The following is a 21,611-nucleotide window of genomic DNA, read 5'->3' on the forward strand; positions in this document are numbered from 1 at the left end:
TGGATTCTGCCTCTCGGCACCCTACTTCAGGCACCCCGCGGTCTTTCAAATCTGCCACCGTGAGTTCATCTGTTCGGTGCTTAGGATGGAGTCTTCAAAGCCGTGGGTCCTTTGAGCCTTTTGAAGTCTTCTGTTTTGGTGGGTGCTGGAGGGGCGCACCTTTGGCCTCGCATGGTGCGGTGCTTCCAGCACCCCCAATCCTTCTACCGCGGGGCCCGGGCGTGAGCGCCACGTGCGCCCACACCCCGCGCCCCCACACCCCGCGCCCCTTCCCGGGTCCCCGCCCGTCGCCCGCGCCACTTCCTGAAGCGCCCCGGGACCCACGGCCCCGCCCCGCGGCCGGGCTGGGCGGGTGGCGACCGCGGCTGAGGTACAGGTGCCTCGCGGCGCAGCCGGGTCGCCTTCCAGCCGGTCCGCCTCGCGACCAGGGCCCGCGCCCCCTCCCGCCTCGCACACCGGCCTCTCTCCCGCCCAGCCAAATGCAGGCCGCCGGCCTCCCTGAGGAGATCCGTTGGCTCCTGGAAGGTAACGCCCTGGCGCAGGCCCCCTTAAGTGCTGAGCCGAAGGCAGATAGGCAACTCCAGGCCTCCCACGGCCAGGCTTTCTTTTCAGCTTCCTCACTCACCTCCTTCTAGAACCTTAAGGCTTCTAGAGGCCTCAGCTCCCCAGAGCCATCTTTCCATCCTCTCACCTCAGGGCCCCTTTCACTCCCTGGAGTCCCACATCTTCCTTTTCCTTGAGGCACCTCCAGGCCTCCACTTCACCTCCCCGGCTTCTAAAGTCCTCAGGCCAGGTTCTTGGTCTCCCATGCCACCTTGCCTGGTCTTCGACCTGTCCTTTTCTCCGAAGAACTGCTCTACATCTGTAGGGTTTCCCGTCCCCCTCCTTCCCCAGACACGACTTCCTCACCTCTCACAGAAGACCCCAAACCTTCCTGCTTAGAGGTCCGCGAGGCTCTCCAGGGGGCTGCGAGGGGCTCATGGGATCCCCATGGGCCAAGGCCAGGTGGTTGACGTGAGTTTTTGTCAGTGCGAAAACCCCAGCCCTCCCTTTATCACCCTGCGGATGTCTAGGGGGTCTCACCCACCCCAAGGCAGGCTCATTCTCAGTATGGGATTTCTTCCTTTTCTAGAAGTGCCCCCATTGTGGTGTGTTCACCTTCCGACTACAGTGTCTAAGCGATGGTTTAAAGGGTTCCGGCCATCCCCATCAACACTCAGCACACACTGCCGACACTCCAAAGAGATGTCTCAGAGACGTTGCTAAAGGGCAGTTTCATCTGCTGGATTTCATGGTGAAAGTCACTTTTACTTGCTTTCCTGTAACTAACCTTCCAGAGAGGACAGAGGCCTGGAATCTGCAGTTGCATAAGGGTTCCAGGAGAAAACTATTCAGAATTAAGCCTTTTGGCATCTAAGTTGACGTATTTGACACATATTTAACAGATGGCCTGCTTTGGGCAGGTCACACTTTTGGCAAGCAGTATTTTTTTTTTTTTCAGTTTCTCTCAATTTAATTGGTTTTATATCTCCATTACCTTGTTATCTCGGTATAAATGCCTCCTAATCAAATATTTGGCAAGTCCTCTTGGTCTCTGTTGGTAGCACTGTTTCCATTCTGGATTGCTTCTATGTAAAAGCTGTCAACTAGATATTTCTTTTGAGGTGAGGTTTCCAAAATCCATTTTACTTATGATCAGAATAAATCTAAATTTTGGGGGTGGAAAACTATTTGCAGGGTAAAGGAGCATTATCTAAGTGTCTAAGAAGAAGCAATCCAGCCTTTCCCTCTGTTGTTGGTTTAATATTAGGCTTGTGAAGGAAGGCTGTAATTGTCTTTGGTTTCTAGGAGAGAAGGAACTGTGGCAAAAAGTTTAACTCTGCCCTTGCATTGAAAGATATAAAGTGGTTCTTTTTATTGGTATCTGTCATTTGATGAGAGGAAACCTATTTTATAAGCTTGTTAAACTATACTTCAGTTTTGTGTCTAGCCTTGGTAGAAAATTCCTTTTTATTTTCAGAGGCTTGCAATGAAATCCATTCCTTCAGCATTTTTGATGTGCAGTTCTTTATTGTTCAAAACTGACACTTTGGTAAACAACTCATTTCTGCACCTGCCACCTTCCTTTAGCTTAGATTATTTTCTTGTTAGCTGACTGTTTTTAATTGAAGTCTTCAGATCTCCTTCTAAAGCAGAACCTTTGTTTGCTGACAAGTAGAGCAGGGTATGAATGGAGATTAATTGCATGTCACATACTTCTGTATCAAGCTTGCTGTGTCTTAACAATCTCTGTTGGTGCTCAGGTCTTTAAAATATATGGAGGAGTCTGAAACCAAATTATAAGGAGCTTCGTTGGTTAATGTATTTCTTTAAGGCTTTTTTTTTTTTAGTTTGCAATTAGAACTTGAACTGAAGTAGAGAAAAAAATGTAGTGTGATTCATCCAGTGATTCTAATGAAAAATGTTTGAAGAATATGTTTTTGAAAGGTTCCTGTAATAATAATAGCAACATATTGGTTACAAGTTTTATTTCTTATGGAACATAGTCCCTGGTGTAGACCGGGAGCATTATTCATTGTGTTACAAATAATCTGTCGATATTAGAAGCCCACAATGGCCATCAATTTGTTGTTTGTTGCTATTTGTCTCCCCCACCACACACTTTTTAAGGGTAACTGTTGACAATTAGAAAAAATGGAGGTCCTGATCTCTATATAGTCACTCTGTGGGAGGGAGTCACAGGATGTGAGGGCTGCAACTCTAGTGCTGCCACATGGCTGTGGGGGTGGAATTTCCATAATGAATTACTACTTTCATAAACCAAGGCATAAGCATTTGCACAGTGATTTAACACTGGACATCACAGCTATAACTTAAGCATTTATTTGTTTATAACTACACAAGCATAAATGACAGAGGGGCATTTTTTGACATAATGTGTGTGCTTTTAAGAATAAAATATGTAAAGCATTGTGAATGGTTGATAACAAAATTTTACATAATGAAGAAGAGAACAGAAATTCTCAAGGCCTAAAATTAATTTTGTTTAAATATAAAATTTGAAACATTTGGAAATGTTTCATTTGACCTAGAAACCTCACTTCTAAAAATCTGTGACTGAAGTTAAAGGACATGTAGTAGTATATGCATGAAGATCTATCCTAAATGTTAATGAGTTGGGAGACTCAGGGTGATGGTTGAATGAATTATGGGACATTTGTCTTATGGAATACTTCACAACCCCTAAAAAGGTATTCTGTGGATCTATATATAGGCTTGGAAAGTGTCCATGGCATATTTTTAAGACTAGAAGGCAAAATGCATGATAGTACATGTAATATCCCATTTTTGCTTGAAAACCGAAATACAAAACCAGAAAAGCCACATGTGCTATAAATGTTTGTGTAAGCCTAGGAAGAAGTGAAAAAGAATATATACCAGACTGGTAACATTGGCTTCCTTGGGAGAAGAGTGAGAGTTTGGACAAGGGGAGGTTATTAATTTTTATTTCATACATCTTTGGGTTGTTTGAATTGGGACAATGACCGTGTATTACTTTTGTAAATAGGAAAAAATAAGTAGTAAGGATATTTAAAAGAAAAAGGAACAAAAGACAAATAGAAACTCAGAGAGGTCAAAATGCTAACGGACCATTAACTATGCTTATGGTCATGTTTTTCTCTTTTTAGCCCTGAGGGGTATGGAAGGTGGAGAAATTAAAAACAAAAAATGTTATCTTGGATTTTTGGCAAATATCAAAACAGTGTGAGGCTTCTAGAGTAACTCAGGAAATAGCTTCTTTAGATAGACTCTGTCAAGCTCTCATATAGAAATAGTAACTAGTACCCTATCAACAAATAAGTACTTCATAGATAAGTAAAATGAAGGGTGCTTTCTGCTTTATTGAAAGAGGAGGAAATATTCAGGTCTGTTTTCAAATAATAGAGCTTCAGATGTAGAAGTTATCTTTTTGTTTTTGTTTTGTGATAACCACGCTGAAAACAAAAACAATGAAATGCTGGCAGTTTGCATAATCTTTGCTCCACAGATATAAACATAATCAGTCTCTTCTTCCTGGTCTTTCTAGCCTCGCTTTTGAAGTCAGAAGCAAAAGAGATGAGTATGAAGGAGGTGGAATAGACATTTCTTTGGTTTGTAGTTTGTCCTGTGTGATGGAATGGGGGCTACTGATATTACCCTGGTAGCTGATAGGTCCCAACTGCCTATATGGCACTAAATCCTGCCCAGAATATGAATTTAAGCCAAAATAACATCAACAACCTGGCTGCATGTAGTAGCAATTGCTGTGTTAATGTTGATTCTGATAAGCCTATAGTTATTTATTTTTAAACTTCCTTGTAAAGAAGCAGTCATTAATCATTTCCTTCCAGATTGTTCTCCAGACCTGTATTGGTCAATGCAGCCAACCATAAAATCTGTTTCAGTATAGTAAAATTCCAACTATGGGGAACTCGCAGAAATGAGTTGCTCTGGATAGCTGAGGAGATTCTCTTTAAGCACTCTTACCTTTTTATTATAAACATTTGTGATGAAGTTTTTCCTCAAATGCATTAGGAACTTTTCTTCTTTAGCCAACCGGTCTACGGCTATCTTCAAATGAACCTCTTTAGAGCACTCTTTAACTCAAAGTTGTTATAGTGAATATCTATTATCATACTTTATGGAAATGTATTGTTTAGGATGTTTGGCCATAGTTGCCCCTGAACTGCTTTGTAGGTGTCTGAGTCTGCTTTATATTTTTATTTTCATTATTTTTTTCCTGCTGTTAGGCCAAGGCCTATCACTTTGCACCCCTGTCTGTATGTCTACATTCCCAGTGCTTCTGGAACATTAGATAACCACGTTAGTTGGAATTGAGATATATGTAAAAGAAGTTACAAAGGGCTTTCTTGATGAACAAAGTACCCACACCTTTAAATGTGGGATTTGCAAGATGTATTTTGGCCGCTCAGAATCTTTTTGCTTAATTTTTGAACTGGATTGTCTTCCAGATAGCTGAGGCTACCGCTCAGTTGAATTCTGAAAAGCGAGATATGACTATAGTTCTATTCCTTTTTTATATTAAAATTTTCTGATTACAGAAGTAATAATGCTCATTATAGAAAATATAGAAAACATGCAATAGGATACAGTTACTCAGAATCAATAATTGTTAAATTTCCATGTATTTTTCTCAGTGTTTATTATATGGATATACTTTAAAAGTTGGGACATATTTGTGCACAGGTTTGTATACTGATTTTTTGTACTCACAATTTTTCACTTGTTATTGTCTCCTGAGGGTTTTCTTTACTTTTTGAGACGGAGTCACACTCTGTTGCTCAGGCTGGAGCTCAGTGGCGCAATCTCGGTTCACCACAACCTCCAACTCCCGGGTTCGAGTGATTCTCCTGCCTCAGCCTCCCGAGTAGCTGGAACTACAGGTGCGCACCACCGTGACCGGCGAATTTTTATATTTTTAGTAGAGACGGGTTTCACTATGTTGGCCAGGATGGTCTTGATCTCTTGACTTCGTGATCTGCCCACCTCGGCCTCCCAAAGTGCTGGGATTACAGGCATGAGTCACCGTGCCTGGCCTTTCCTGAGGGTTTTCTTATATCACTGCTGTGCTCTGGATGTTTGTGACTTGCCAAAATTTTTATGTTGAAATCTAACTACAAATGTGATGGTATTAGCCTTTGGGAGGTGATTAACGCCCTTATAAAAGAGGTCCCAGAGAACTGCCTTACTCCTTCCACTACGTGAGGACACAGTTAGAAGGTGCTATCTATGAACCAAAAAGCAGGCCCTCAGCAGACACTGAATCTGCCAGTGATCTGGACTTTCCAGTTTCCCACTGTTAGAAATAAATTTCTGTTGTTTATAAGCTACCTAGTTTGTAGTATTTTGTTATAGCAGCCCAAATGGAATAAGACAATCATTAAGTGGATTTTTTTTTCCTTCAAGTTATATATCCTATTTTTATTCCACAAATAGTTTTACCCTAATGTCTTAAAATAAAAATCGGGCCAGGCATGGTGGCTCATGCCTATAATCCCAACCCTTTGAGAGGCCGAGGTGGAAGGATCACTTGAGCCCAGAAGGTTGAGGCTGCAGTGAGGTAAGACTGCACCACTGTAGTCCAACCTGGGTAATGTAGTGAGATCCTATCTCAAAAAACGAACAAACAAGAATGTTTTCCCTGCTTAACTTGTTCATTTCTTACTTTTGGTACCATGAATTTTTCATCCTCGAACTCTATTTTATCTCTTAGATACTAAGACTGTGCTGTTGACCATAAAAGCCACTAGCCACATGTGGCTATTTTAATTTAAATTATTAACTAAAATTAAATACAACACAAAAAGTTAGTTCCTCAGTTGTGCTAGTGACATTTCAGCTGCTTAGTAGTCACAACAGCTACTGTAGTGGACAGTGTGTAAAGTCCTGGTAGTTGATGATCTAGAATACAGTGCTGAGTGAATTTCTCAGGAAGGGTACTTTGATGATAGGTTTGCTGAGCCTCTGTATGTCCGAGAATGTGTCTTCCTTATTTCATATAAACTCAGCTGTGGGCATGAAGTTCTGGGGTCACACTTTTCCCCTTTCTTCAACCTCCCCCCAACTCAGCCTGTAAAACTTGTGCCATTATCTTTTGGCCTTCAGTTTTGTGAAGGAGAGGTCTGATGCCAGCCTGGTATATTTCATTTATAATCCACTCCTCCCAGCTGGGGGTATATAGAATATTTTTCTTTGCTCTCAAAAATGTCACTAGTTAGTATCAAGGTCTTACTTTTTAATACTTTTTTGTTGTTGTTCAGTAGCATGCCAGGAAGGCCTTTTAATAATTTTGCCTGGTATGTAGTGAACCCTCTTGATCTGTGGACTCAGGTCTCCCTTTGAGTTGGGAAAGTTTTCTTCTATTATGCTTCTGCTCCATCTGTTTTATTCTGTCATACTTGGCTTTATAGCATACATATATTGGATTCCTGATATGCTCTCTCTGTTTCATCTTTTTTACTGTCTCATCTGTCATTGCTTTCATTATGGTTTTAAATTCAACATTTATTTATTTTTTAAAAAGTTGCCATGTATTCTTTCCTCATTATTCATTGTCTCATTTTCATTACATCTATAAAGTGCTGATTTGTACATTTAATGACTTTTTGGATGTTGCTGAGAATTAGAAATTTTCTAAACATTTTTGTTCTTTAATAATAAATCTGCTTCAGAAGTAGGCATTTTCTTTAGTTCTTCCGGTGATCTTTTCTTTTGGAACATTAATGTTTTCTCATAGGTCCTGTATATTTTCTCTGTGTGCAATTTGCCTAGATTCAAATTCTAATTCTTCCACTTTCTAACTACCATTTACTCACTAAATAGACCATGGGTCTCAGTTTCTTGATCTGTAACGTTGAAATAATAATGGCACCTATCTGTAGTATTGAGATAATAGTGGTACCTATCTTACAGAATTTATATGAAGAATAAAGGAATGAATATTTGAAAAGAATTTAGAACAGTATCTGGTATGTACTAAACACCATATAAATTTCTGATAAATAAAATTAATTTTTTTTTCACTTGAGCTATCTAGTTGACCTCTTTTGTTTGTTTGTTTTGGCAACTGCCTTTCCACAGGAAAACTCCCAGGCATGGTCTTTTGCTTATATTGGTAGCCCATCCCTGTTTTTATCCTTTTTCTCCATTACAGGAGGCTTTTTTTTTTTGAGATGGAGTCTCACTCTGTTGCTAGGCTGGAGTGCAGTGGTGCGATCTTGGCTCACTGCAACCTCTGCCTCCTGGGTTCAAGCGATTCTCCTGCCTCACCCTCCCGAGTAGCTGTACTAAAGGTGCACACCACCAAGCCCAGCTAATTTTTGTATTTTCAGTAGAGACGGGGTTTCACCTTGTTGGCCAGGATGGTTTTGATCTCTTGACCTCGTGATCTGCCTGCCTCAGCCTCCCAAAGTGCTGGGATTACAGATGTGAGCTACCACATCCAGCCCGGCTTTTAGGGATTCTTTCAAAATCTCCATTTCTTTCCTTCAGAGTCTAGTGATATTTTGATAAGAAACTTTATGGAGGAAGGAGAGAGAAAATTAGCTTCATTGCTTTTGTTCTCTGAATTTTCTATATTCTTATAGATTCCCAGGCATATAATTTTTCTACCCTGATGTTTCAGTTGAAATTTTGTTTTGTCACAAAGGGATTCTCTGAGGTGGCACCTGAAGCTTTACCTAGTCTGTTTGTATATGACTGAGCATATCGGGAAAGATATATGTTCCTTACCTTGTTACAGAACACCCTGTTTTGTGACTGGGCATGGTTGCTTGTACCTGTAATCCCAGCACTTTGGGAGGCCAAGGTGGGTAGATCACCTGAGGTTAGGAGTTCGAGACCAGCCTGGCCAACATGGTGAAGCCCCATCTCTACTAAAAATACGAAAAATTATCCAGGTGTTTTGGCAGGCGCCTGTAATCCCAGCTACTCAGGAGGCTGAGGCAGGAGAATCACTTGAACCTGGGAGGCAGAGGTTGCAGTGAGCCTCCCGCCTCATGCCATTGCACTCCAGCCTGGGTAACAGAGCAAAATTCGTCTCAAAAAAAAAAAAAAATTCTATTTTGTGTGTCTAGAACTAGTATTTTTGCATTAATTCCCAGTTTTTTTAAAAAAGATCTATTCTCCTTCTCCCTTTTGTTTGCTAAAATTTAAAAAAATGTGGTAGAGATATTCAAACTTCATTCTGATTATCATCTAGTGTTAGATGGGCTGCCTAGCTCTTTTGAACTAGGTAAGAGCTGCTCCCCATGGAAGTTCACAGCTCCCCTCAGGATCAGGGTGATTCTCAAAGAACATGCATTGTCAAGGTCAGCTTTCCCTCCAGGCTCCCCTGCTGCTGTGCATGCTGTCTGTCCTGGGTTGTGTAGGCCCAAACCAGTGGTTGCCAAGGGGGTGATTTTGACCCTGGGGGCTTTTGGCAACATTTGGAGACATTTTGGTTGTCACAGCTTGGGAGGGTGCTCCTGGCATCTAGTGGGTAGGAGCTAAGGATGCTGCTAAACTTCCTACAATACACAGGACAGTCCCTCCACAATAAAGAATCATCCAGCCCAAATTGTCAATAGTGCTGAGGTTGAGAAGCCCTGGCTTAGATGTATTTTCCTTCTCAATTTCCACAAAAGCCTATTCACATGAAGTCCCTATGAGTATAGAAAACATCACTGGAGAATCAGGGGGTGCCAGGAGCAGGAGGAGGGGTTTACATTGCAGTCATGCAAATGATTTGAGCGTTAGGCATTCCTATTCCTAAATACCCTTCTGCCACCCCAGTTATCAGGGTATATCCTCTATTCTTTCACTTGATTTAGTTCCCAGCCTTATGCCTTCTCATTGTCACTTTCTTTCTTTATCCTATCTGAAGTAAAAAAATATATATTTTTTCCCTGCCACATGAAAAGGCAGTTTAACTATCTGTATAGTTGTTTAGGTTCCCACCAATAGCCACACACAGCAAAACAAGTTATTTTCCCAAACAATGACAGTTCTTTCCCTAGGAGGAACTGTAGTACCAGTTATTAAGATAATATTTTTACCTAATTTCATAAGTATAATACTTAAACAGTTTTTAATCATTTTAAATATAGGAAAAATAAGGTATCAAGTTTTACCACCATCTGAGAATCTTAACATATTGACATAACTATCATAGATCTAATTTTTTCATGTTATAAGCCATTACACCCTACAGAAATCCTATAATTTCTGCTACATTTATTCATATTTATTTCCCCTGTGTTTCTGAGTTCATTGCTTGCTTTTCCAGATTGTCAGTGCTGCATTATAGGTTAGGTGATTATAACAGATGGATTTTCAGGTTTGGAGTCTTTGAGTTCCACTGCTTAATTTTACTATCCAGCATTTACATGGAAGATAGGACAGTCTGAGCTCAGAAATAGAGTGGTCTTACCATCCAGATAGCAAGTCTTCCTCAAGGCTTTTGGCTGTAATAAAGTCATTTGTGAATTATTTAAATTCTCATTTACGGTCTCCTCCTAACATTGTTGACATTCTAATATGAGTATGTTATGGGAAAATAAAGTTTTTATTCAAATAAGAGAAGCTTTACTAAAATATATCCAATGGCACATATTTGTACTTAGTTTAACCAATATTGTAGTAGCTGGAATTAATTAAGGTACTATATATTATAAATCTAGTATGAGAAATATGCTGGAGTGCATAGGTAGCTACAGAAAACATCTATTCACTGCATTTTAATAAACCTTCTTAAATTACACTTCTTTAAAAATAACTTTTCTGGCCAGGCATGGTGGCTCACTCCTGCAATCCCAGCACTTTGGGAGGCTAAGCCGGGTGGATCACCCGAGGTGAGGAGTTCGAGACCAGCCTGGCCAACATGGTGAAACCTCATCTGTACTAAAAATAGAAAAATTAGCTGGGTGTGGTGGCGCATGCCTGTAATCACAGCTACTCTGGAGGCTGACGCATGAGAATTGCTTGAACCCGGGAGCTGGAGGTTGCACTGAGCCAAGATAGTACCACTGCACTCCAGCCTGGGTGGCAGAGCAAAACACTGTTTTGGGGAAAAAAAAAAAAGCCCCCCAAATTCTTTTCTTTCTCATAACTTTTTGTATGAGCCCTTTTATCCATTCACCCATCTATTAGGTTGGTGCAAAAATTGAGGGTTTTGCCATTATTTTTAAATTGCAAAATCTGCAATTACTTTTGCAACAACCTAATGTTTCTTTCTCCCTCTCTCCCTTCCTCTCTCTTCTTTTCTTCCTCTCTTCCTCCCTCCCTTCCTTCCATTTTTCTCCCTTTCTTCTTAGTACTTTAGGTATGACTTATATACCACTTAACTTAAGTGTTAAAACTGGTTGACTTAAACATATATATACACCTATGAGACCACTCCCCAGATGAAGATACCTTATCAATATACACCCACACCACCCTCCATCTCCCTAGAAAGTTTCCTTTCCAGTCAGTATTCCCTCCCAGAGCTAATCACTGTTCTGACTTCTATCATAATGCAATCAGTATGTACTTCTTTGTATCTGTTGTCCACATAATATTTTTGAAATATATCCATGTTATTGTGTGTATTGGTTTGTTCCTTTTTGCTAAATAGTATTCCATTGTGTGACTATTCCACAATTTGTTTATCCATTCTTATGCTGATAGACAATGAGTTGTTTTCAGTGTTTGACTATCATGAATACAGCTGCTATGAGCATTCTTATATAACTTGTGAACATAAGCACTCATTTATTTTGGATAAATATATCTAGGAGTGGAATTACTAGGTCATAGGGTAGTTGTATGTTAAACTCCAGATACTTTTCTCAGGTGATTATACCCATTTTCCATTTCCACCAGCAGTATATGGGAGTTCCTCTTGCTCCATATCCTTACCAACACTTGGTATTGCAGTCTTTTTATTTTTAGACATTCTGGTTGATGTCATGGTCCATGTATATTTTAAATTATGAAAATAACTGATATATATTTTTTTATTGTAGAATATTTGCACAACATAGAAGTATATAGAATATTTGGCAGAGTGGTTGTTTTTTGGTTTTTTTTTAGAGACAAGGTCTCACTCTGTTGTCCAGGCTGGAGCACAGTGGCACAATTACAGCTCACTGGAGCCTTAATCGTCCAGGCTCAAGTGATTTTCCCACCTCAGCCTCATGAATAGTTGGGACAATAGGCATATGCCACCATGCCCAGCCAATTATTTTTATTTTTAGTAGAGATGAGAGTCTTGCTGTGTTGCCCAGGCTGGTCTTAAACTCCTGAGCTCAAGCAATCCTTTCTCTCCCAAAATGCTGGGATTACAGGTGTGAACCACTGCACCCACCCTGGGTTTTTTTTTTTTTTTTTTTTTTTTTTACCAATCTATCCATCTATCTATGTGTATATATATTTAAACTGCTAGTATTTAACAGTTTATTTAGCAATTGTCCTATTGATGGATGTTTAAGGTTATTTCCAAATATTTTATATATCCACAGTGCTGTAGAAAACATCTTTATCTGCGCATCTTAGTGTACATATGCAGACTTTTTTTTTTTTGAGGCAAAGTCTCGCTTTGTCACCCAGGCTGTAGTGGAATGGCACAATCTCGGCTCACTGCAACCTCCGCCTCCTGGGTTCAAGTGATTCTCATGCCTCGACCTCCTGAGTAGCTGGAATTACAGGCGCGCACCACCACTCCTGGCTAATTTTTGTATTTTTAGTAGAGACAGGGTTTCATCATGTTGCCCAGGCTGGTCTTGAACTCCTGACCTCAGGTAATCCTCCTGCCTCGGCTTCCCAAAGTGCTGGGATTACAGGCGTGAGCTACTGCGCTCGGCCATATGAAGATGTTTCTATAGAATATATTCTTAGACTCTCAAATAAAGATTGCAAAAGTGTTAATCCTGGATTTCTAGGCTGGCTGCTAGTTAAAACTTGATCTAAAGTACTCTCATTGTTTTAGTTTCTGGTTTTTGTTTTCTCTGTGTTGTGAGTATATAGATATTTTCATTTTTCCTCCACAGGAAGTAGAAGGAAAATTAAAAATATAAACACTACACATTTCTTAGGTCATGGGGCAAACACTGTTAGCAGGTCGAACCTAGCCACAACCAGAACATGCCGACGACTTTTCTATTGTAATGCTAACAACTTCCTGCAAACAAAACAAAGCTGGTAGGTATTAGGTGTGGTTTTAGCTTGCCAACATGTTTTCCTTCTTGGCAAAAGGTAAAAAGTATAAGCCTTAATGATGACGTTTTTCAGGTCAAAAGTTTTAGGTAAGTTTAAAACATGTTCTAGACAAATTGAAAGTCATTTTTCCCCACTATGGTACTTTTATGAAATTGATGTGAAAATAGACAAGGCAAGGTTTCCATGAAGGTTTCAATTAATAGGACAGGAAAATTAAACACTGAAGTCTTAGAGGTTTGATTTTAGTGATATATTTAAGAGTGACTGCAGAAATCCTAATGGTCTGGTAACTTCAGTGTACCTGTGACAAGGAATTGGGAATTATTATTTTTGTTTCTATCAGCAGCTGTCAATGAGACTTTATCCAAGTGGGATTACCGACTAGGTTGCTTTCTTCCATAAAATAGCAATATGTAACTTAAAGAGATACTTGTGACATTTAATTAAATGTATAGAATACTCAGATACCCTAGAATAAAATATGGTTTTCTACTGTTTCCAAGGTGGAGATTGTTTTGGGGTGGCAGGCGTGGTTGGCTAGACATGACAAGGTGGTTAGGCATAGCCCATTATTTTTGGAAAGATTGTCTTACTGTTAGTAGTTCACTCATGGAAGTCCTGGGGATGACACAAACAGATTTTTACTCCCTGCCCACCACCACCAGTACAAGAAGAGCCCTGGATGGGCCCCTGGGAGTCCCTCCTTCCCTTGTTCTCCTTTCCTCTTTTCCTCCACAAACCCAACAAACCTTTTCTATCTCTCTACCCTTTTCCACCCAGGGTCCCATCTCCATCCCAGAGGGTGATGTCTGGTCTTTTAGGTTTTAACTGTTTCAGAGTATTCAGAGTGAAGCATCTGCAAGATAAAGGAAACATTTTCCTTATAACTAGAAAAAAAATACAAGTATCATTGAAAATGTAAGAGAAGATGAGGCTGAAATAGCATCCTGCTCCTAGAATTTTTAAAAAGTCAATACATAGATTATTTTCCAATGTTCACTTAGATGTTTTCTTATAGAAGCAATGTTTTTGTGGGAAAAAGGACCATGTTTTTAGGCTGATTTGCAGGCCAACCTATTTTTTTAAAACTGCTTTTCAAGTATTATACCTAGAGAAGAGGAGTATAGACAATATTTTGATGGGGGCCCACCTTCCAACTTGGGCTTCTGAAAACTCCTTCTCTGCTGAATATCTTCCTCTTCTACTTGCTTCCTCTTTGTTAATTGGGGGAGTGCACTCTTCATCCCCCTCCTCTCCAACTAACTCCAATCTCTGATGGTGGTAATTGTGACTGGAGAATGACTCCAATGAGCAGGGCTGGGCAGGAGTGAGGAGCTGATGGGAGCCAGGTTGGGGTTCTGAGGATTAGGGAAGAGACCATCTAAGGGAACAGAATGAGGGCAGGAATGGGCCCTACCTAGGGAGGAGGTGAGAACCAGTGGAAGGACCCAAAGGGAAGGAAGAACAGAATTTCTTCTGTGTCTCTCTCTTCTTTCCCTCTCCTGCACTCCCATCTCCAGCTCTATCTTTCTGTTGAGAGTGTGACTGCCAACCAACAGGCTTAGAGGGCTATGAAAAGAGGGTTAGGGGATGGGATGAGGGATGATGGCAGAAGTATGCAGGGGGCTGATGAAGTAAAACGAGAATAAAATCACCAACAGAGGGAGAGAATGGACATTTCTGTGATTATGCCCAGTGAGGACAAGCATTCACATTTGAAGAGTATTTGCCAGTACTTGAGACTTTTTTTTTTTTTTTTTTTTTTTTTTGCCAAAGGGTGGTGCTAACCGTTTTCCCCATAGACAAAAACCTCAAATATTTTCTTGAGTGTAATGCTAGAATAGGCGGAAATTTATGCCATTTTTCTTTTTGGAAATGTGAGTTCTGCTTTAGTAGTTCAAATACTTTTACAAGATTTCCCCTCTAGGAACACTTTGATTGGTATTTGGTTGGTGGAGTTGTTTTCAACAGCATTTGGCCATTCATCCTGCCTCCAAATAAAAGGTTGATTGAAGTGAACTTTTGAGTTTTAGAAACATATATCAACAAAAACCCTTGCAATTGTCAGGGAACCCAGACAAGTACTTTTTGCTTTTAGTGTACTAGGAGCATTAGTTAGAAAACAGGAGGCAACCTTAATCTTTTAGTAGTTTGAAAAATATGACCCATAAGATGTCATTCTCCTCTAAATAAACAAAAGAGCAGCTTTGTGAATGTACAAGATCAGAGAATTTGGGAGAATGTAAGAAACTTTCACCAGTCTACAAAACCTAGTGCTCTTGGGTGCATCCTGCCAAGTCGGAATCTTTTCAGCTGGCCTTCAAATTCTACAGCGGTTTTTTGCTGGGGTGTGATAATCATATCATGCATCTAGTGTTGCAAATACACTGTCTTCCCTTGTCCTTCAGTTATCTTTTCCTGTTTGCTTTCCCTGCCCTGATGTACTGGCATAGATATCTACAAGCTACCTAGAAGCTGAGAGAGTTTTTGTTTTAGGGCAGCTATGAATTATAACAAAGATGGATTGTTGTCAGAGCTGTGTTTACCTTTTAAATATGGGACTTCAAATGATTTTATATTACTTTTAGTACAAAATACCGTATATTGCTACAAGCTTGCCCTCCATATTAATCTTTCACCACCCTCCACCTGACCTCTGTGTTCTGCCCTTCAATTTGAAATTTTTTGTCTCTCCACCTAAACTGTGATCTCTCACCTCTGGACCTCTGCACATGATGTTCCAATGCCTGGGCCATTCTTTTCCTCATCTCACCAACTTCCCACCTTTCCCCCAATATACATTCTCGGCCTGCTAATTTTGGGGGTGAAAGATGAGTTTCAGGTGAAAGATGAGTTCTCTGAGAGGCCTTCCGTGATTTACCTTCCCCTCTAGACTAGGTACCTCTACCATGGGCCTGTATACCCATCACTTCCTTGTTGTCACAATTTATTCTAATTGTCTATTTAAGTCTATATTCTTTGCTAGACTGTAAACTCTTAGTTAAGGTAGAGATTAGGTCTTTTCTGTTTACTTTTTGTGCTTAGCCTGTGATAAGCACTCAATAAATATTTCTTGAAGAATAAATGCATTTAGACAATGTGGCATTGTTTGTGGTTGTTTTTGATTTTGCCTTTTCTCTTTGGTCTGAGGACATTTACACCGTGAGGTATTGTTCACTCTCTAGTTGAGGGTAACTGTGGGAAGACTCTGTAGCATCAGGTCCTACACAGAGTGAATGCTGCGATGTCAAAAGCATCTGGAGAACGTTCTTATGCAGTTAGTGGTGCTTTTCACACTGGGTGTTACACTTACAGGAAGCCCAAGGCATTTAGATGTGACTGCACATGATGTTTATATTAGAAGAGCTCTTGTTTGTGAAAGGTTGATCACTTCATAGAAAACCCACCAGATAGAATAGTGACCTTGGTTAAATAAAGGAGGTAATATATTGAGAGATCTTTTAAAATCTCTTCCCTGTTCAGTGGTGAGTAGTCTGTTCTGAGCAGGGTTGCCCAGGTCTCTCTGGGTTATGGGTTGTAATCACTGTGAGTGGCATCATCTTTTACATTGAAGAGCAAATATATATATACACACATATATATATTTGCTTATATATATGTGTGTATATATATTTTAATTAATTAATTTATTTATTTATTGAGACAGAGTTTTGCTCTTGTTGCCTAGGCTGGAGTGCAATGGCGCGCTCTTGGCTCACTGCAACCTCCACCTCCCAGGTTCAAGCAGTTCTCCTGCCTTAGCCTTTCGAGTAGCTGGGGTTACAGGCATGTACCACCATGCCCGGCTAATTTTGTATTTTTAGTAGAGATGGGGTTTCTCCATGTTGGTCAGGCTGGTCTCAAACTCCCAACCTCAGGTGATCCACCCACCTCAGCCTCCCAAAGTGCTGGGATTACAGGCGTGAGCCACCACGCGCGGCCCTGAAGAGCAAATGTTTTATATACTGGTCTGAAGTTTCCTTTCCTAGGTTTTCATCAAGTTTTGGTATCAGGGTTATATTGGCTTCGTAAAATGAATTGGAAAGCATATATAATACTAGAGATATGATCTCTCATGCAGACCTTGCTTTTAACTTCTTGATGTTTTGGTTATATGCTTATTTATCTAGTAAGGTTGTGGGTGTATTTTTAGAGCAGATTTTTTAAAAAAAACTGGATGAGACAGATGGAAGAAGTTATCTTTGTGACCTTTTATTCTCCTGAGTAGTGCAGGTGAGGAAACAAGTACTTAAATTAACATGTGACCTCCTAAAGTGTTTTGAAAGGAAATTTTAAAAAATTAATATGGAGTAAACTTGAAAAGTAAAATCATAATAAAAACAACTTGTCCTTAGTGACATCACTGGGGGATAATTATATCATGTTAATTATTTTTTAACAATTTTAATATGCACAACTATAATTACATAGGCTATTTTACTTATAATTTAGTAAGGATATTTGTCAGTTGTTACTCAAGAAAGCTGGAGGAAAGTGAATTTAGTAAGGAGAGTTGATGTTCAAAATTATATGTATGTATAGTATTAATCATCTACAGGAATAAAGTATATACTTTAACACTCCACCTCCTGTAGGATCTTCTTTATTCCCCACTCGCTCTCTGACCATGGGGCTTCCTTTCCTTTTTCACAACTACTTGAGCTGAACCCACTAGTGCTGAGTGAAATGAAGATGAGGACCAAAAATTAAAGTCTATCCAATTTGTGAGTAATATTACTTCATGCTTGCATAATGGTTTTTATTTTACTTATTTTTTCTGATTTCAAAAAAGATATATTTAGAACATTTAGAAATATAGAGAATATAAAGAAGATGATGAAAACGGCAGCAATTCACTACCCAGAGATGGCCGTTGTTAATATTCTGGTATTTATCACAGCGCCTGACTGGCACATAGGAAGGACTCAGTAAAGATCACATTAACGAATGAATTGAACCCTATCTTTTTTTATTTGCAAAACATTAAGATTATACCATATGCCACTTTTTAAATTAATAGGCTTTATATTTTTAGAACAGTTACAGATTTATAGAAAAATTAAACAGATAGTACAGAGTTCCCCATTCCTCCTCTCCCCTCCAGTTTCTCTTATTGTTAGCATTTCACATTAGTATCGTACTTCTGTTACACTTAATGAACCAGTACAGATAAATTCTTTTTTTTTTTTTTTTTTTTTTTTGAGACGGAGTCTTGCTCTGTCACCCAGGCTGGAATGCAGTGGCCGGATCTCAGCTCACTGCAAGCTCCGCCTCCCAGGTTTACGCCATTCTCCTGCCTCAGCCTCCGGAGTAGCTGGGACTACAGGCGCCTACCACCTCGCCCGGCTAGTTTTTTGTATTTTTCAGTAGAGACGGTGTTTCACCGGGTTAGCCAGGATGGTCTCGATCTCCTGACCTCGTGATCCGCCCATCTCGGCCTCCCAAAGTGCTGGGATTACAGGTTTGAGCCGCCGCGCCCGGCCTCAGATAAATTCTTAACTAAAATCCACATTTCATTCAGTTTTCTTTAGCTTTTGCCTAATGTTCTTTTTCTGTTCCAGGATCCCATCCAGAATACCTCATTTAATTTAGGCTCCTTGGGCTCCTCTTGCTGTAACAGTTTCCCAGACCTTTCTTGTTTTTGATGACCTTGACAGTTTCGAAGAGTACTGGTGAGGTATATTGTAGAATGTCCCTATATTAAAATTTGTCTGGTATTTTTTCTCATAACTAGACTGGGGTTATGGGTCTTGAGGAGGAAGATCACAGAGGAAAAGTGCCATTTTTGTTCTATCATGTCAAGTGTACATGCTATCATCATGATTATGACTGTTAATGTTGACTTTGATTACCTGGCCGATATGATGTTTGTCAGGTTTCTCTATTGTAAGGTGATTTCTTATTCATCCTTTTCATACTCTTCGGAAGAAAGTTACTATGTGCACCCCACACTTAAGGAGTGGGAGTTATGCTCCCCCAACTTCAGAGTGGAGTAGTACATAAATTATTTGAAATTCTTCTGCACGGGAGATTCATCTCTTGTCTCCCATTTATTTATTTGTTTATTTATTTATTTGAGATGGAGTCTGGCTCTGTCGTCCAGGCTGGTATGCAGTGGTGTGATGTCCACTCACTGCAACCTCTGCCTCTGGGTTCAGGCAATTCTCCTGCCTCAGCCTCTCGAGTATCTGGGATTACAGGTATGCACCAGCACACCCAGTGATTTTTTGTATTTTTAGTGGAGATGGGGTTTTGCCATGTTGGCCAGACTGGTCTCGAACTCCTGACCTCAAGTGATCTGCCCGTCTCAGCTTCCCAAAGTACTGGGATTACAGGTGCAAGCCACCGTGCCTGGCCTCACTTATTTATTTATTCAACCATTTGTTGATATAAGTATGGAATCATGCATACTTATTTTATACTTTGGGTTTAATCCAATATTATTTTATTTTGTTGTGGAAATTGATCCAGTTTTGGCCACTAGGAGCTCTTTCAGTTGGTTCCTGTGCCCCTTTCTTTCTTTTTTTTGAAACGGAGTCTCGGTCTGTCGCTCTGTCGCCCAGGCTGAAGTGCAGTGGCATGATCTTGGCTCACTGCAACCTCCACCTCCCAGGTTCAAGCGATTCTTGTGCATCAGCCTCCCAAGTAGCTGGGATTACAGGCGCCTGCCACCACACCCCACTAAATTTTTGTATTTTTAGTAGAGACCAGGTTTCGCCATGTAGGCCAGGCTGGTTTTGAGCTCCTGACCTCAGGTGATCTGCCCACCTTGGCCTCCCAAAGTGCTGGGATTACAGGCATGAGCCACTACAGTCAACCTCCTGTGCCCCTTTTGATGCATCCCATCAGTGTCTGTGTGCTTGTGTGTGTGTGTGTTTTCAGCACTTCCTTACTTTCTGACACTACAAGATGCTTTAGGCTCATCTTATATATTTCCTGCCCCAGTCCTAGAATCAGCCATTTTCTAAGGAGCCTAGGTTCCTTTTATTGAAGATTGGTACTAGAAATCAAGATGTTTGTGCTAGGTATGCTCCTTGTTACTGTGATGTCATTTCTTTTAGGTCCTCTTAGCTGACAAAGCAAGGAAATACATGTGTATATATTAATAATAACCTGAGTTATATGTTTCTCTGTATAACCAACTGTATCTATGTAAAGTGAAACATGGGCCCTTACTGATGTCTCCAATTCTAATTCATTACCACATGGATCATTCTAGACTCTTCTCCTTGCTATTCTTTCTACTTGTTTCCCTCCTTTCCACTCCAACAGTGAGAAACCTGGCACCCACCATTCACCATCCATTTACTTAATTGTTCAATTACAGTAAACATGTATAGCAGTATAAGAATTGTTAACCCATACACCCGTGGCAAACAACTTTATTGACTAGAGTTCAGTATTTATGTTCTGTTCCTTTTGCCTTTAGTCTTACAAACTCTGCTCATTTCCAAAGCTACTTAGGTCAGCACCTTTTCCCCTTCCCCTTCAGTGAATTTATTTCTTAGCTTTATAATACAATTAGATTACGTTGTTACAGTTTACATTCTTTCTTGAAATCTCCTAATCTCCTAAATGATTTCTTGAAATTTGCAGGCATTAAGGCTCACTCTGTGTTTTAAAGTTCTATAGGTTTCAACAAATGCATGATGTCATGTATCTGCCATTATAGTATCATACAGTATAATTTCACCACCCTAAAAATCCCCTGTGCCTCACCTGTTTATCCCTCGCCCACTCTTGAACTCTATCTTTTTCTAGCTTGAGAGTTCATTTCTTTTTTTTTTTTTTTTTTGAGACAGGATCTTGCTCTATAACCCAGGCTAGAGTGCAGTGGCACAATCTCGGCTCACTGCAACCTACGCCTCCCTGTTCAAGCGATTCTCCCACCTCAGCCTCCCTAGTAGCTGGGACTACAGGTGCGCACCACCATGCCCAGATAATTCTTTTTTGTATTTTTGGTAGAGACAGGGTTTCACCATGCTGCCCAGGCTGGTCTCGAACTCCTGGGCTCAAGTGATTTGCCAACCTTGGCCTCCCAAAGTGCTGGAATTACAGGCGTGAGCCACCATACCCAGCCGAGAGTTCATTTCTTTTTAATGCTAATAATATTCCAGTGTATGGATATGTCACAGTTTGTTTATCTATTCACCTATTGAGGGACATTTTGGTTGCTTCCACTCTTTGGCAATTATGAAAAAAGGTGTTATAAACATTCACTTGCAGATTTTTGTGTGGACATAAATTTTTAGCTTAATTGGATAAATACTTAAGAGCATGACTGCTGGATCTTATGGTAAGACTATCTTGGTTGTACCACTTGCTAGGTGTGTAACCTGGGAGCAAGTTTCTTTACCCAGAAAATGGAACAGTAGTATCTACCTCATAGGTAGCCCAGCCTATCCTGATGTGACATGATCTGATGTATATGTTAGGGAAGATTTTATTTTAAAAAGATCGATCGCTTAGTGGAAAACCCATCAGATTGATGGGGAGCTTGGTTAAATAGAGAGGTGACTTATCGAGGGAACTTGTTAAGTCTCTTTGCTGTTCAGTAGTGAGGAGTGAAGTACAGCAGTGAAGTTGCTCAGGCACCTGCAGATCACATTCACTGTGAGTAGCACCATCTTCTAAATTGAAGGGCAAATGTATTATATATTGGTCTACAGTTTCTTTCCTTAGTATCTTAATCATAAAGTTTTGGCATTGGGGAATACTTCTGTTTTACTACAGTTTTGTCACTAGTAGATATAAATACCATTAGATGACATTTTTCCCATTTATCAGGAAATTTTTTAGATTTTTTAACCAATTAAAGAAATATACAATGAATCAATAGTATTGAAACATCTTTACATTCCCAGTATAAGCTT

General features: G+C 40.1%; 1 protein-coding gene across 2 annotated transcripts in view; it reads left to right on the top strand.

Annotated features, from left to right (window-relative positions):
• Positions 1 to 352: 352 nt before the first annotated feature.
• The window catches only part of SKAP1 (src kinase associated phosphoprotein 1), a 305,720-nt gene continuing 284,461 nt past the window's right edge, over positions 353 to 21,611 (top strand). For both annotated transcript variants that reach the window (XM_025361855.1, XM_025361856.1), the window contains exon 1: positions 353 to 525. In XM_025361855.1, the coding sequence (XP_025217640.1) occupies positions 480 to 525 (46 nt within the window). In that variant the 5' untranslated portion in view covers positions 353 to 479. The remainder of the gene's footprint in view (positions 526 to 21,611) is intronic.

This window comes from Theropithecus gelada, chromosome 16, assembly GCF_003255815.1.
Source record: "Theropithecus gelada isolate Dixy chromosome 16, Tgel_1.0, whole genome shotgun sequence".
NCBI classification, from domain to species: Eukaryota; Metazoa; Chordata; class Mammalia; order Primates; family Cercopithecidae; genus Theropithecus; species Theropithecus gelada.